Here is a 17394-nt window from a genome sequence, read left to right on the forward strand (position 1 = left end):
TTTTAACTGTTTTTAATGTAAAATAAAACGGAAAATTTCCTGTCTTTTAACCATGAACTTCATTCATCCCTATAGATGCAAACAAAAAAGACACGTTTTCCTGTTAATTAGGTCCCAGGTAGCCAAAATGACCCGGCCCAGCATCGGCCCAAACTTGGCATGCTAGATGCAATTAGCTCAGCATGGATGATGGCTCAGAATTGGGCCATATCAGCTGTTATCAAATTTGATCTGGCCCAGCTTCGGCCCAAACTTGGCATGCTGGATGAAATTTGCCGGGCCACATCTGGTTGCCTGACTTGACTGAGACTGAGCATGAATGACGTCCCAGAATCGGGCCAAATCAGCTGGCCCCGATTCTGGCTGCTGACACTGCCATCACTGGGCCATTATCAAAAATGACCTGGCCCGGCTTCGGCCCAAACTCAGCATACCGGAAGAAATATGTCGGGACACGTCTGGTTGCCTGACTTGGCTACGACTTCGACATGACTGGTGCCCCAGAATCTGACCAAATCAGCTGGCCCAACTCGGAATGCTGACACTGCCATCACTGGGCCATTATCAAAAATGACCTGGCCCAGCTTCGGCCTAAACTCAGCATGACATTAGCTGGGCCACGTGTGGTTGCCCAACTAAGCCTTGGTCAGTAGACCAAAAAATAAAAATAAAATGAATAATACTAATAAAACAAAAACAGGCCTATCTCAAATCAACCTAAACATACCTAGTAATGAAAACATTTTAAGAGCTCTATTGTCTTTTATAATTCTCAGTTACTTACTCAAGAGTTTTACCTCCAATTAATCAAACCAGATTTGGTCTTAAAGTATCTATTTAAACTTCCCCAGTAACAAGACAACACTGAGAACCAAGTCTGCATTCTTATTTTTAACACAGACCCCAAATTTGATTGTCTTCACTGCCAAATGTGACAAGTCATGAGTATAACTACTACTGTAACTATGTTATATCTGCTTGCAGATGTGCCCAGCTTGTCAGTCTTGAGAGATTTTGCACCTAAACTGTACTGTAATTCATATTGTGTCATTACATGATTTAACAGAGACTTGATTTTGGGTATCAACATGCCCAGAACAATTACCCAGAAATCATCTTTACATATCTGTATATCACAAAAACTACAAAAGAAAATAGGAAATTATTAATTTAGATAACTAGTCTTTTATAGTTGTGGGTTTTTCTTATAGTTTATGTAGAATAATTATGTAATTTGTCGTAGATTTATACTATTTTACAAAAACAGCAAACCATGATGGAGTTGGGTTTGCCTTTTTGAGGGCACATAAAGAAAATTGCACCATTTATGATTTAATGTGAGTTCCTTTTCTGAACACAGATGTATTACCCTCTGCCCACACTGTCTTTATTTATGCCCGACTGACTGAAAATAGAAAAACACGTGCTGAACTTTTAATTCCCCTTTCGCAGTATGTACAATTATTTGCATCAAAATTCCGTCTCGATCTCATGAATTCATTGTTGAATAAATCTCATTTAAAATGTTGAAGTTCAGCTGTTTCACCTGAGGAAGAAGTGAGAATTAAATATATCTTTTCCTTATTCTTTCCTTATATTTCTTATTCTTTTAATCGTGAAGGTAGGCTACCTCTTGAAATTCCCGTTGTTTTGCTGAACTTGAACTACCCACACACAGCCGTATCAACTCTCCACCAGCAGGGGCGCTACAGTGAAATCACAGCACATTTATTACACAGAAGAAGAAGAAAAGGTCCCCCTCAGTTCCGTTTGCTAGCCGACAGTTCACAGAGCCGCAACTATGGAGGAGGCAAAAAACAAAGAGAATAAGCAGCCCGAAAAGACCGATGAGAAGGACAAGGACAAGGAGAAGGGGCAGCAGTCCTCCGGGAAGGACAAGGAGAAGAAAGAGGAGCAAGAGTTGGTAAGTTTGGACATTTTACTCATTCAAGTGTGAGCTAACTAACGTTACATGCGCAGAGGTGTTATTTTGCCTTAGTCACTGCCGCTTTGACAACATGGTTGAACAGGCCGAAGTCATTGCAAATCAAAATACACGACAGACACACTCTCGGTAACGAATACATAATTTCTCATTTAAAGCACCATCGCTTTAATTTGGTAGAATTTAGCGGTCATTTAAAGCCGCAGAGACGAACTCGCTCAGTTAGCTAGCTAGCGTTAGCCTAGCCTGACTCAACCGGTAAGCTAACGTTAGCTTGCTGGTTGTTATCGCTGCTGGATGTACTGTCATCAATGTTAGCTTTGCCCCCTGAAGTGCTAGCATGCCCAGCTAGCCAGATTTAACATTGGTAAGGTGCTGTATGACACAGCAGCTAATGTGAAGTGAAATAAACTCACACAGCGTAAAAACAATTAACCTGCATTAACCGAACCGTTACAAAACAAACTGATTTGGCAGTTTAGCTGTGGTCGTCTTTGTCAGTTAGCAGCGCCAAGTGTCACTGGTCAGATCATTTTGTTCCAGTTTGTTATAGCCATGTGAAAACAACTATGGACTAGCATGTCAATTCAATAGACTTTATTGGCATGGTATTTGAGATATGTTGCCAAAGCACAATTACAATTAAAGGACAGTGAATTAAATTATCATCATTGTCACGATGCACAAACATATACCATAATGGGTTTAGAGTCAGCAGAGTAACTAGTATGCTGAAATGAATGTGCTTTTGGGACATAAGATTAAATGAGCAAAACACAGGCTACAGTAGCTTTGGTTACCTGCCAAAGGATCTTGTAGACAAGAAAAATGCATCACTGTGAAAATTTAGTTTCATTTTTGTGGTGGCTGGTGTTAAATTCTCCTTATTGTGTATGACAGATAGCTAATAATACTCGACATGTTCACTTTCACCACAATTTGTCCCTATGGGTATTAATGTTGCAGTAATAACAGCACATTGTACTGTTCTGCAGGGCAGCAACAGCAGTAGTCAGATAGTTAGCATTGTAAGGTGCTGATGCGTTGTTTCAAGAAGGCAGCAAAAGTAAATAAAGACTGTCACTGTCATCACTACATTATCCACCAGAAACTAAGATCATCTCTGTCCCGTCTGAGGCCAACGAGATTTTGTTTCTTTACATTCATTATTTTGATTAACAGATAAGTTAATTCTCTTCTTCTTTACTTCTCAGTCAGAGGAAGACAAGCAGTTACAAGAGGACCTGGAGATGATGGTGGAGAGACTGGGTGTAAGTATTATTTAGTTGTTTTTGTTTGTTCACAACTCTTGTGTGTGTGTGTCAGGGCGTAAAACAAGTAAAAAAAACCCTCTAATTTTCTTCTACACATTGGCAGGAGAAGAACACAGCGCTGTACCGTCCTGCATTGGAAGAGCTGCGCAGACAGATCCGCTCCTCTACCACTTCCATGACCTCAGTCCCCAAGCCCCTCAAATTCCTGCGCCCACACTATGGCAAGCTCAAAGAGATCTACGACGGCATGGCTCCGGGGGAGAACAAGGTAAGGCTCTGCTGTGCTGCCAGAAAATGATGAAGGTCGTGCATTTTTACGCCTACTTCTCAGCAGAATCACCACATGAAAAAAGGAGTTAGAGCTGAAATGATCAGTCGCAACTACTTTGATAATGGAATAGTTATGTTAGTAATTTTGTTTTAGCAAAATAGCCAAATATTTGCTGGTTTCGTGCTTCTTAAATGTGAGAAATTGACGCTTTTCTTTGTTAAACATGATAATAAACTGGACAGCTTTGGATTTATGGACTGCTGTTCGAATAAAATGTTCCATTTGAAGATGCCACCTCGGCCTCTCGGAAATTCCACATGCCATGTTTAACGATTTGACTATCAACAGGGGCCAATTAATGCTCTGATAAACGACTACTCTATTCTCTGACTAATCACTTCAGCTCTGGTCTTGATTTAAGGCCTCAAGTTTAAGCTGTGTATGGTGTTTGTATTTGCAGCGTTTCTGTGCAGATGTGGTGTCAGTGTTGGCCATGACCATGAGCGGTGAGAGGGAGTGTTTGAAGTACCGTCTGCTGGGCTCCCAAGAAGAGCTGGCCTCCTGGGGTCACGAATATGTCAGGTAAGACACTCGGCATCATTAGCCAATGCTTGTAACACCCCTGTGGTTATTGGAGAAGCTGCATTGTAAAAAAGAGGAGATGCAGAGTATTTTGATGGTAGTTATCTGTTGAGCCCAGTTTGGACCAAAGATTTGCAACGAGACGAGCTGAAACAAGCAGCTACATGTCGGTTCACTCCAGTGCAACTAGATGAGACAGTGTATTGTCTCTATGCAACAACTCTCTGCATTTCTGGCTTATTTTGTGGCTGAATATAATTTATAGCTTCTTAAAATATGAATGAGGATAGTGATGGTGAGATACTGGCTACAGCTGCATGTGTAGTAGTGGTGAAACATTGAAATGGGCAGGGCATAAGCACATACACGGAGCAGCGCAGCAGCAGCGACCCCACCGTCCAACACTAGCACACTGTGAGGACAGAAACGGAGGGCTCGACAGGGATGGAGCACCTGATGCAGGAGGTGAACACTTTGTNAGCAGCGACCCCACCGTCCAACACTAGCACACTGTGAGGACAGAAACGGAGGGCTCGACAGGGATGGAGCACCTGATGCAGGAAGTGAACACTTTGTCTGTGGTCATTTTGGCTTGACCAGTGGACTTCACTACAAGCTGATTGGCTGTTGAAACACGTTGCTTTAAAACCAGCCGCTGGCAGTTTGACCAGCTGAGTTGCAGGTGACACCATCAGCCAGCTTGAGTCGAGCTCAAACTGCTACAAATTTTCTCTGCAACGTTCTTTATGTGATTAGGTTCACTGCCACATCAGTAGCTCTTGAGATATCACACTGAGCAGTTAAACCTAGGGGTGCAGAAGCTTGGGTTGGACATTGGCTGGCTATAGAGTTTCTGATTAATTTACATCATGGCAAAATGTATTGTTTGGTAAGGGAGACTGATTTCATTTGCTTGGGTGCAATGTAGCTATAACACACATTGTGTGTGGAGTACGGGATAAAGGTCAGTTTATGAAATTATGAAGTGCATGGCTGATGTTGGAGAGACAGCATTCATACAAAAACTTGGCAGATGATTGGGTGTTTAATCATATTACAAATAGGGAAATTTTAATGTTTTTGCTTGCCTTCTACTGTATCTACTGTTTGCTTATTTTTTTGGTGACAAATAGAGTTTCTCTTTGTCCGTGTGTCTTCCAGGCACCTGGCTGGAGAGGTGGCTAAAGAATGGCAGGAGGTGGAGGAGAACGACAAGACGCAGCAGGAGACACTGCTGAAACTAGTGAAGGAGATTGTGCCCTACAACATGGCCCACAATGCCGAGCATGAGGCGTGCGACCTGCTGATGGAGATTGAGAGGCTGGACATGCTGGAGGACTACATTGATGAAAATGCCTATGGCAAAGTCTGCCTGTACCTCACTAGGTGTGTTCAGGTTTTTCATTAACCTTATTTTGTAGCATGTTGTAAGCATTTCAAAAACAGGACTTGCTGAGTAAAATATCCCCACGTAATCTCCTCTTCATCACTCCTCCAGCTGTGTGAGTTACGTTCCCGAGCCAGAAAACTCAGCGCTGCTGAGATGTGCCCTGAACATCTTCAGGAAGTTCAACCGTTATCCAGAGGCCCTGCGCCTGGCCCTGATGCTCAACGATGTGGAGCTGGTAGAAAACATCTTCACATCCTGCAAAGACATGTAGGCACTATTCAAACACTATTGCTGGAGCACACAAGATGACGCTGTTCTCTTCCTGTACTTTTTTTTGGTTGGCCCTTTTCAAGTATGCTCCCTCCGTGTAATTTAAGGCTCACCGTGTCATAGTGGGGGGTGCATTAAAACAAACCCTCCTTTGCCTTGCAGCGTTATCCAGAAGCAGATGGCCTTCATGCTGGGTCGCCATGGCATGTTCCTGGAGCTCAATGAGGATGTAGAGGACTACGAAGACTTGACAGAGATCATGTCCAATGTGCAGCTCAACAGCAACTTCCTGGCCCTGGCCAGAGAGGTAAGATGGCAGGACACCTATTTTTTTTGTGACATTAACAAAAAGAAAACCAACAGTATTAAATGCAGATTGGCTGTGTCATGGGCGGTTACCAGATCAGATTAATGAGGTCAGTATCTGCACCAATGTGCCAAAATGATACTGGATAATGGTTCGTAGGAGTCGATGTGAGATAATAAGTTGAACTTGAGACACTGTCATGATGACTCAACACATTTCACCTTCACTAATATTAAAACTCATCTTGTCCTCCACAGTTGGACATCATGGAACCCAAAGTCCCAGACGACATCTACAAAACACACTTGGAAAACAACAGTGAGTTCATATCTGCAGGTTGTGTGTGTTCATGTTTGGTGTATTGGTTGGTGACAGAGTCATAACTCAGTCTAAATCAGTCTAGATACAGTCATTACGTATGTTGAATAAGGACGGCTGCTGTGTTTTGTAATTTAAAGGCTGCTGTGACAAACAAACTGAAAATTATTTTTTGTTTACAGATTGTTTATTGACTGGTGTTTTATGTGACCGTTGTGCTTTCTGTGACAGGATTTGGAGGCAGTGGCTCCCAGGTGGACTCCGCTCGTATGAATTTGGCCTCTTCCTTCGTGAACGGCTTCGTCAACGCAGCCTTCGGACAGGACAAGCTGCTCACAGACGACGGCAACAAATGGTTGTACAAGAACAAGGACCACGGTAAAAGAAAACACATAAATAAACTACCTATTTGTGATTGTTGTATTTCATTTTATTTTATTGTTCAGTGTTTAATCATGATAAAAATGTCCTCAGGTATGTTGAGCGCTGCAGCCTCCCTGGGTATGATCCTGCTGTGGGACGTGGACGGTGGTCTGACACAGATCGACAAATATCTTTATTCCTCTGAGGACTACATCAAGGTACACATCAGAAACTTTACTGTAGTAAAGTTAATAATAATTTTGAATAACGATAGGGTGGTAATAAAACAGCCTTTTAACAGAACATCTCAACGTCTGCAGATGTTTGCTCTGCCTCTCTTATCTTGACAGTTTCTTAATGACATACTCTACTGTACATGCCTTCAGTTCAAGAAAGGCTCTACAACACATTAGCTAAAAGTTTAATTTATTGTATTGAATAGATTGCAGCCCTGTTGGGATTGCTTCCTGACTGAACGTTGATTATCTATGGTCCATTGTAATAGTTACTCTTTAGGTTGTAACCCAGTAGGAAGAAAAGAAGCATTTACAGTGTCTGTCTTGTTATTCTTACCCCTGCGTCTCCTCTCTCTGTGCAGTCTGGTGCCCTCCTGGCCTGTGGCATTGTCAACTCAGGTGTGAGGAATGAATGTGACCCAGCCCTCGCCCTGCTCTCTGACTACGTCCTCCACAACAGCAACGTCATGAGGATAGGAGCCATCTTTGGGTGAGGAGAATGTTAACATGCAGAAAGTTAAACATAAGAGCGTTAGTTACAAGGAAATGTGATCCAGAGTTTAGGATGAAGGGCGTGTGGACGATAGATGGGATCCATGGGACATTTAAAAATAGCAGCTTTGTGCATTCAGTCCTTCTCAGGCAAGCTCAGGGGTTTAGTGTTGCTGTAGCCCACAGGAATGATGCTCTGTGATCAGTGTTATCTTGTGAAAGCACATTATGACTGTGTGTCTTGATCCTTGTCTTCTCTGTTTCAGACTGGGGTTGGCCTACGCTGGCTCCAACAGAGAAGATGTTCTTTCTCTGCTCCTCCCTGTCATGGGCGACTCCAAATCCAGCATGGAGGTATGGATGAGTGATTTGTGTTAAGGGCTCTTTGCACTCCACATGTGTTTAGCAACATTAAAGTGTGTGTGTGTTTTATCTCCAGGTTGTTGGAGTTACGGCGCTGGCATGCGGTATGATCGCAGTAGGGTCTTGTAACGGTGATGTGACCTCCACCATCGTCCAGACCATCATGGAGAAGAGCGAACAGGAGCTGAAAGACACGTATGCTCGCTGGTTGCCTTTAGGCCTGGGACTCAACCACCTGGGTGAGTATGGGATAGGGATGTAACGATATGGAAAATTTGATATCTCGATTATAGTGACCAAATTATCACGGTAAACGATAATATTGCGATATTTTTTTAAGCGCTGTAAAATGTCCAAAAAATAGATGCATTGAAATAACTTCACTAAATCTTGTAACTTCCTTATCATACTAAAATGTTAACAGCCAAAATGTTATATTAAAATGAAACTTTCACATTAAAGGGGCAAGGGATTGGCACAGCAACAGAAAATTTTATTTTAAATTAACAAAATATGTAAACACATTACAGGAGCAAAGCTTATTTGTCTGGTGCATTTTAACAGTCAGCAAAATATGTAAACAATTTATATATTAATTATTTATTTATTAGCACGAGAGGAAAAATATATATAAAACAAAACAATGCAAGAGTAGAACAAAAGACATACAATATATAGAATAGATATCACAAATGTGCAGGAGAAACCAAAAAAACCCTAAGGGCAATGGTCATCATTACACAGAATAATTCACACATTAGAAGTGTGCATGTGAGTCAGAGGATTACCTGTATGAGAAAAGGAGTGCATGCTCTCGGTCAAAGGTTAACACGGCAGCGTTTTATGTTGTTTCCTTGAGCTTATGTCGAGAAAGCATAACTGGCCGTCTATATCGATTCTAGCTCGCCATACAATAACCATAATCACAGTGATTCAATCATAGTTGATCTCAATTAGCGTTACGTTACGTCGGTTTATATTCTGTCGGCTCCGCTCAGTGTTTTCAGCTCCGTTTCGTTTTGAAACACTTAACGTTAGCAACATAGCTGCTAATACGGCTATTAGCTACTCAGCTAGTATTAGCTCCTAAGTGTCTTAAACGAAAACGGAAAACCTAGTCGCCGTTTAGGAGGACAGATACGGCTCAAATGTCCCGTATACGTCGAGAGTTACACATTATGACAATCTTAGTAAAACCGAAGTCCCTCACACAATAACTGACGTTTGCATAGCATAACTTGCATTGGCTGTAAAGCTGTGGATGATGGTCACGGAGATGAGCCAGCAGATTTGTAGTGTTGCTACCCTTCGCAGCAACTTTCTTTCTGCATGTTCTGCACACAGGATAGTTGTCCTCCACCAGCTGTCCCTCGGCATTCTTCAGAAACCCAAAGTACGCCCAGACCTCAGACTTTGTGCGTTTAGTTGGGGGGGAAATGTCCTGAGTGCCGCTATCACCACCTTCCGCCATGTTTTCATTCTTTGTGTTTACACATGCTACGCATTCACGCAGCACCTGCATTGTGAGACTTGAATGAGGCTGTTATTACATGTCCTGATAAGCCACCGCGATAATGCAATTAATTTAAACATAAACGGTCATTCTTCCCATGTAAAAAATTAACTGAGATTTACCGTAATATCGGTAATCGTTACATCCCTAGTATGGGAAGCCACAGGCCTCAGAATTACTACTGATAACTTGATGTTGTTCAAAACAGTGTGACAGAGGTTGCAGGGAAAAAAATCAAAGGAGAACAAAACTAAGTACTTTGTGATGTCGGGCAGCTTTTTCTAAACCTTTGTGTGGTTAAAGGCCAGCTCCACTATCATTGTGTCTTTTCTTCCCTACCTTTGGAGTATAGGTGCTGTAACTATTCTGCATGTTTTTCACCGTCCACAGGTAAAGGAGAGGCGATTGAGACGACCCTGGCAGCTCTACAGGTCGTACCTGAACCTTTCCGCAGCTTTGCCAACACCCTAGTGGATATCTGTGCATATGCAGGTCAGTCTCTGTCTGTCAGCAACTCCAAAGTTATTGTCGTGTTTGCACACACACAGATATCCATAACACAATCTCTACGTTTATCTACTTTTGTATAAAGCTAAGTTCACACCACACAACTTTCAGAGTGGTCAGGTCGCTGCTGGGAGAATTAAAATGCAACTAGCAGAAGTTAGCAGCTAACTCAAAGAAGAACAACAGCAGCATAAAACGTCCTTAAATTGGGGAGAATGTGAGCTACAGAAGTTCTGAGGAGAGACTGAGTTTAGCTGCCATATAACAGGGGCGGTAAGTGGTTGTTAATGCCATGTTATGCCATTGGTGAGCCTCTCAGCTTGTGCATTTTAACAGTTCACACATAGCGCTTGGAGGAGGAGGAAGAGCAGCAGGAGGAGGAGAAGAAGGAGAACTCATATACACACAGGCCCAAAATACACACACACAAACAGGACCTATACATGTGAGGGGGGTGCCTTGGACAGGCGCCCCGAGAAGTTTGGGGTTTAGTGCCTCCCCAAAGAGAACCTCTCCAGCCACGTGGCTAGTTAACCAGCTACTTGAACCAGTGACCCTTCTGGTTCCCGACCCAAGTCCCTATGTACTGAGCTACTGCCACCCCAAAAGTGCCCACTTGTGAGCACTGAGCTAGTGTCGATTTGCTCCTGGGCTTTTGTCGGGAGAGCTCCAAAAACTTACAGCGAGCAGAAAATCAGGGCTGAAGTCGTGTAGTGTAAACATGGTATAAGCGACCCATATGCAGATCTACTCATAATGTTATGTCTGCTGATTTAATCATCAAACCCTCCAACTCACCGTAATGATTTGCCTCCACCTCAGGTTCTGGTAATGTGCTGAAGGTGCAGCAGCTTCTCCACATCTGCAGCGAGCACTATGAAGCCAAGGAGAAGGAAAAAGAGGAGGACAAGGACAAGAAGGATAAGAAGGACAAAGATAAGAAGGAGACCTCTGCTGACATGGGCTCCCACCAGGTAGAGATTTACCTATGACCACGATCATCCTCAAACATCTCTCTATTTAGCAGCTCCTTCATCAGTTATGTTATAGATGTGTGTGAAGTTTTATATCAGGAGGTAAAACACAGTTTATTTCTCTGTCTTCCTCTCAGGGTGTGGCTGTTCTCGGTATTGCTCTGATTGCCATGGGAGAGGAGATTGGCTCTGAAATGGCACTGCGGACATTTGGACATCTGGTCAGTAACACTGCTCAGTGTTTACCTTACTGAATACGTGATTGTTGCTCCCTCTCACCACCTCTCATTTCTTTTGATCTGTCTGTCCTCTGACTCTGTTGATAAAGAGACCTTTTCGTCTGGTTGTCTTTTCTCAACCGTTCTTTCATATTTTCAGACCATCTGTCCTTTTTTTGTCTTTTCTTTTGATCCATATTACATCATGTGTACTTTTAATCCTTGTCCTTATATTATCTCTTCTGTCTATACTGTTATGATCTGTCACCTACTCAACCTGATGTCCTTAATGTATCAGACTAAGATCATCTCATAGAGAGTCATGTGTCAGCTCTGTATATTGTGATGTGACAGCTAATTAAAATAATTAGATTACACTGACTTGATTACACTTTCTGATTCCCTCTGTGTTCACATCATCAGCTGCGTTATGGTGAACCCACCCTGAGGCGAGCGGTGCCCCTCGCCCTGGCTCTCATATCCGTGTCCAACCCTCGTCTGAACATCTTGGACACCCTCAGCAAGTTCTCCCACGACGCCGACCCCGAGGTGTCACACAACTCCATCTTTGCCATGGGCATGGTGGGCAGCGGTAAGTTGGGTTATCTGCATTAAACACAATAATGTTTAACTGTTTGGTGACGGCTGCGACTGTACAAGACAGTGTTGTCAGAATTTTTGAGTGTTGGGCTTTGATGGTCAGGAGCCTGTTTTGAAATAGACATGAATAGCTAATATAATAGTCACTGTACCAGTATTAATAACACAACTTGCGATTTTAAATAAAATTGTCAAAAAAAACAGAGGAAAATATCAAATTTGCCAAATAGCCTGAAGATGTTTCAGACAATTTAGTATGATAAGGAAAAATGCCACCACATTTGTACTGACGTCCTCTGGGTTTTTAATAGTTTGACATGTTTAGATCACATTAAAAAAAATCACTGATCAACAGTCAAAGTCATGAATTAGGGAAGTGCCTACATCATGACTATTAAAATCCCAGTGACATAGAAGTCAGAGCGTTTTTAGCTTCTGTACCGTTTCCTACTGAAACAAGTTTTAAGAGGCATTTAAATCAAATCTTTCCCATTTGATTATACTGCTAAAAATGTAACTTCATTTCAGCGTAAGGAAATTCTAAATTTCAGTTGCTCACAGAGATGGGTTAAAAACTTCTTAAAAACAAAGGGGGTTAAAAAATGGTTGAGTATGTGGAGTACATTCAATAGGATGGTATTACAAAACAATATTATCTTGATCGTACATTATCTGTTATAGGTGGACAGCTTTAACAGCGTGTCTGCAGGTCCTTAAAACATCTTAAAATATTTTTAATTAAATTATATAAACATTAGGCCTTAAAAGTCATTAAATAGCCTTAAATTTGAATTGGTGAGGTCATAATTCCCACAAACATTTTATCTTATTTCAGGGTTCAATAATAAGAATTGCCTGATTGCCCAGGGCAAGTAAGATGCCATGTTGGGCCAGTCATTTAGCAGCACACTTTCATGATCAGCACATGGTACAAAAAGAACTAAACATGATGGAAGTAGCTAAGGAGTGAGCCCTCTTACTTTCTTTTCATCTCAGTTGAGAGTTGCACACACGTGGTACTGATCAGGCATGTACGAGAAAGTGAGTGAAGACAAAGTTGATGAGCTGAAGCACAAGCGAGCATTTCACTCATCCTGAAAACAGGAGTGTAGTTGCGTGGCGTTAGAGGATGTGTGCGAAGTTAGAGAGCAAGGATTTGCAATAAAGTTTAAATACGAAAATTGACTTAAACCTTTTGTTGTTATTTAATAAGCACTGATAAATAAAATAATTTGTATAGGGGCAAGTAGAAATTGACTTTGGGGCAGATGCATTTTTGACCAAATTTCTGACGAGGCAAGTAAAAAAAAGTTAATGTTGAACCCCATATTTAATTTGTCCATTTTTAAACGTATTTGTGTCGAACTGACTCAAGCTCTTCTGCGTGAAATTCCACATTTCTGATGTTACAAACCTTAAAACTACAGCTGAACCTAAAACTGTCTTTTTACTTTGTACTTGCACTTACCTGTTGGTAGAATGTAGATTAACCTAACTCACTCTAATAACCGTATTCACACATAAAACCTACCTCTGCACAGGGACTCATACATAATGCTTATATATTCTTACCTGCAGTGTTTGAATGAGAAAAAGATGTCTTAAATTTGGTTAAAAATGTCTTGAAAAGCAATAAATTCAAATGTCTGATACCTGTAGACACCCTGTTCTCAATGCTGTGAATATGTTCCTGTCATTATTTTACTGAGGCTTGGTATGCTGAAAGTTTGAAACTAAACAAATTCAAAACATTGCGAATGACTAATGTGTTGATGCTCATAAAGCTGCTGCGGCTGAAGTTTTTCACCAGAAATATTAACTATAAACATCAAACTCTTTAAGGTGTATTGTCACTCTCAGTGATGCACAATGCCGCCTCCTCTTTGAGTGCCTCTGGTGTTAACTTGCTCCGCGTATTTAACAGGCTCTTCATTTTTTCCACTTCCTCAGGCACAAATAATGCCCGTCTGGCCGCCATGCTGCGGCAACTGGCACAGTATCACGCCAAAGACCCCAACAATCTCTTCATGGTCCGACTGGCTCAGGTGGGTGGCGACACAAAAGGCACTCTGTACCAGACAAAAGTCGAACTTTGTGGAAGTGTTGTTTGTACGAGTCACTATTGACTCTGCTGTCTGCTGCCTCCACAGGGTCTGACTCACCTGGGCAAAGGCACACTGACACTCTGTCCCTACCATAGCGACAGGCAGCTGATGAGTCAGGTCGCCGTGGCTGGACTGCTCACTGTGCTCGTTTCCTTCCTCGACGTTAAGAACAGTCAGTTTGTTCTCCTCCTGCTGCTCCTGACTCAACTCTCTGCTTCCACACACATTTGACATAGCTGATTTGTGTTTTATAATTTGATGGTTGTGTTACATCAGTGATTTTCCTGTGGTAATATTCCCCCTGGTGTTCACTGTGTGCATTACAGTAATCCTGGGGAAGTCTCACTACATTCTGTACGGCCTGGTCGCAGCCATGCAGCCACGTATGCTGGTCACCTTCGATGAGGAGCTACGACCACTGCCTGTGTCCGTCAGAGTTGGACAGGTAAAGCCAAGGAAGATTATCTGTAGTATGAATAGTCTGACAGGAATATGTGCAGAAATTCTGCACTTCAAACTTCATCTTAGTTTGACATTTTTGGACAAATGCTTATTTGCTTTCTTGCTACGAATGAGATGAGAAGTTTTATACCTCTCTCAGTACGAGAATGGTGTCCGTCTGCATTTATTTATTAGACTCACAACCGTGTCACATGGTATGGAGTACAAACATTACATGCAGTCCCAAGACAATGACACACAGTGTGGCCAAAGTACAACCAGTGTTACTTAAACAAAGGAAGGACATTCTTCAAAAAAGCACCTAGTTTACAGATGACTTCTGGCTCGTCTGATTGCAATAACAAAATTAATTTAAACATAGAAGAACAGTTTGAATAATACTTTGGCAAATACCTTTCACTGTAAGTCATTAATCTCACATTATACTCATCTCCCATGTGATTATCCTCACAGAGCTTCCCGTCCAGCCATTTATATCTTCCAGTGACTGTAGAAATTCTGGTGTTCTTTCGTCTAAAATGACAAATAATCATGCAACAGACACCTCTCCAGTCTAAACTCTTCTTTAATTTCGACATACATATATCATATGATGTCATACTTCTGAGCTCACTTTGCCACTTTTGCACGAACTGATCTTTTAGCCTCTGTTCAGCTGTTTTAACCAGCTGATGTGAGACTAGCCACAGTCATCCAGTATCTGCTGAACCTGCAAGACCCATGGTGACACACAGACACCTGTGTTATGCAGGCTGAGCAAATAGTTGTACATTATTCGACTTTGAGTTTAGTTTTCTTCACCCTCTATCAGCCTCCCTCAGCAGCCAATAATTCTCTTTTAACTCCGACACAGAGTGGATATCCTCCTACCTCCCCACAGACCATATAACTACAGGTTGTCATTTTAACTTTCAGGGTATATTTTAGAAATCTGAGCAGTAGTTTTTCCAATATATCTGTTCTTTAAACCCCCACACTTCACATGCGTACAACATAACTGGTGTCAGCAGCTTGTCAGAAAGATCGAGTGTGATATCTACAGGTGAATCAAATCTTTTACATTTACAGAGGATGGCAAACATTACATGAGAGGCTTGTTTGTGCAGCTCCTCCATGGTGGTCTTAAATTAACCATTATGATTCATGATGACCCCGAGATATTTAAAGCAGTCAGTCTCTTAATTTGCTCCATTTGCTGACGTCAGTTTTTCTGTTGCCAAAAACTGTGACTTTAGTTTATGATATGATCGATTGCTTCTCTGTAAACCTTCTGTTATTATAGACATAATAATTGTATCATCCACATACATCAGTGCCATAAGCTGGATATAGCTTTCTATCTCAGTGTCATCAAAGTTAATGGGCTCGCAACCATTCTGTAGTAGGTAATCCTCCAGGTCATTGATAAACAGAGCGAATAGCAATGGCGATGGATTTTTCATGCTGTCGAACCGAGTACCATTAACAAATAAACATGATGGATATTTTACATATTCCTCACTACATCCAAAGATGTGCCATCTAATTCCCCACAGGAAACTGAAAATGTGCGTTTCCCAAAATGTTGAGCTGTTTTTTACTTGAAGATGTCAGAGTGCAAACCAACATCTGACCTGACCTGTCAAGCTATATAATAAGTATTCTATGTAGAGCTGATGGAGAACACTAACTCTGATCTGAAGGTGAAAGGAGAACCGTCTGTCTAACCTGAGTCTGTGTGCGTAATTTGTCTGCAGGCCGTGGATGTCGTGGGCCAGGCAGGAAAGCCAAAGGCCATCACAGGTTTCCAGACCCACACCACGCCAGTGTTGCTGGCTCATGGCGAGAGGGCTGAGCTGGCCACAGAGGAGTACCTCCCTGTCACCCCCATCCTGGAGGGCTTCGTCATCCTCCGCAAGAACCCCAACTATGAAACCTAGACTGCCCTCTTCTTCTCACTGGCCTCCCCCTGTGTTTGTAAGGGTAGCCCTCCATGGCTCTTGGCAGTTGTTATATTTAGTTGTTTACTGCATGGCTGAAAAGAGCGCGGCAGGCCTATCCTTCTTTCTCGCTGTGTCCTCTCTCTGTTTCCTGTAGCCCGGCTCCAGCAGCCATGAAAAATGGATGGTTGGGGTCTGGTTAATTGGACTGGGATGACACAGGGAGGGTTAAACTGGGACCTCATCCACTCTACATAGATGGTTTCCTCATTGCCCTAATTTTGATCCACCTCTCCCGCGTGTACTGAACCAGCTGTTAGACTGACCCGGGGCCAGTTCAGACATGGGAACTGTTCGCCACCCTCCTGTACATGTCATCAGTAAATGAAAACAGCTGCTCAGTCCCCCTCCATGCTTCAGATGTTTTTCTTTCCCCCACACACATTACACCCTCAGTCATCTTTTGTAATTAAACATATGAAAGTTTGTCTTCGTCATCAGGTTTTGCTTCTGTTTTTATTTTATTTTTTTGGTTTTTGTTACAGTACTGTAAAAGGTTGAATCAAAAATAAAAAGTCAGATCCACGTGGTGGAAACGTGATGGCTGTGTGTCGAGTATGTCACATCTGGTTTATTATCATTAACTCAAACTCAGAAGTGATGTCCCTGAAAGTAAGCAGGCTGCAGGTCCTCCACAAGGAGCGGGTGTTTAAAAAAAGAAAGAAAAGTCTCATACTATACTCTGTGCATACAAATATAAACACACATACTGTATACTTACAGAGGAAAGTAATGGCAGCTGTAGGTTAGAATTTCAGAGTTATATAAATGTCACCTACAAGAAGCAAAAGCATTGTGACATTTTCCTGTCATTGTGAGATTTCTGCTGTACCTGTAACTTTCAGTGGATATTATGTACTCAAACAACTGCAATTGGGCTGTATATTTATACATGAATATCATTTATTTTTCTTTCAAAACCTTTGTGAAGCAGGTTTAACACTTATGGCCTCTGAACCCCTCTTCTGAGTCTGCTTTCAGCTGTATGACATCACTGACACTGTATCCCTGGTCATTTATGTCAGTCTGCTGTTTATTAATAAAATCTTATAATATTACAGAAGGCCTGCAGAAAAGATGTGATAGATTTAAAAAAGTGTATCTTTAGAAATAGCATGTCTATAAGTTTTTAGTTGTCGATCAAATTGATGAAATGTTTGCCTATGTGGATCCACCACTGTGCTGATATCAATAAATCATTATGAGAACTGTGCTAAAAAAAATT

The 17394-nt window shown here is 41.9% G+C and overlaps 1 protein-coding gene across 1 annotated transcript; it reads left to right on the forward strand.

Moving 5' to 3' along the window:
- Positions 1 to 1752: 1752 nt before the first annotated feature.
- On the forward strand, positions 1753 to 16710 carry psmd2 (proteasome 26S subunit ubiquitin receptor, non-ATPase 2). Its single transcript, XM_050065305.1, has 21 exons — positions 1753 to 1924; positions 3160 to 3216; positions 3323 to 3487; positions 3951 to 4072; positions 5234 to 5458; positions 5571 to 5729; positions 5895 to 6039; positions 6297 to 6357; positions 6589 to 6735; positions 6832 to 6938; positions 7319 to 7446; positions 7715 to 7802; positions 7888 to 8050; positions 9715 to 9816; positions 10654 to 10805; positions 10943 to 11026; positions 11447 to 11615; positions 13574 to 13668; positions 13774 to 13900; positions 14055 to 14173; positions 15927 to 16710. Exons 1-21 carry the CDS (start codon positions 1802 to 1804, stop codon positions 16107 to 16109), a joined length of 2721 nt encoding a protein of 906 aa, XP_049921262.1. The 5' UTR covers positions 1753 to 1801; the 3' UTR covers positions 16110 to 16710.
- Positions 16711 to 17394: the final 684 nt, after the last annotated feature.

Source organism: Epinephelus moara, chromosome 2 (genome assembly GCF_006386435.1).
Source record: "Epinephelus moara isolate mb chromosome 2, YSFRI_EMoa_1.0, whole genome shotgun sequence".
NCBI lineage: Eukaryota > Metazoa > Chordata > Actinopteri > Perciformes > Serranidae > Epinephelus > Epinephelus moara.

What these genes read in the sequence shown, in the direction of transcription:
- psmd2 (XM_050065305.1), top strand. Translation starts at nt 1,802, where the DNA reads ATGGAGGAGGCAAAAAACAAAGAGAATAAGCAGCCCGAAAAGACCGAT. An exon ending in TTCACATCCTGCAAAGACAT is followed by an intron (nt 5,730 to 5,894) that starts GTAGGCACTATT and finishes TTTGCCTTGCAG; the next exon opens with CGTTATCCAGAAGCAGATGG. An exon ending in AGGATAGGAGCCATCTTTGG is followed by an intron (nt 7,447 to 7,714) that starts GTGAGGAGAATG and finishes TCTCTGTTTCAG; the next exon opens with ACTGGGGTTGGCCTACGCTG.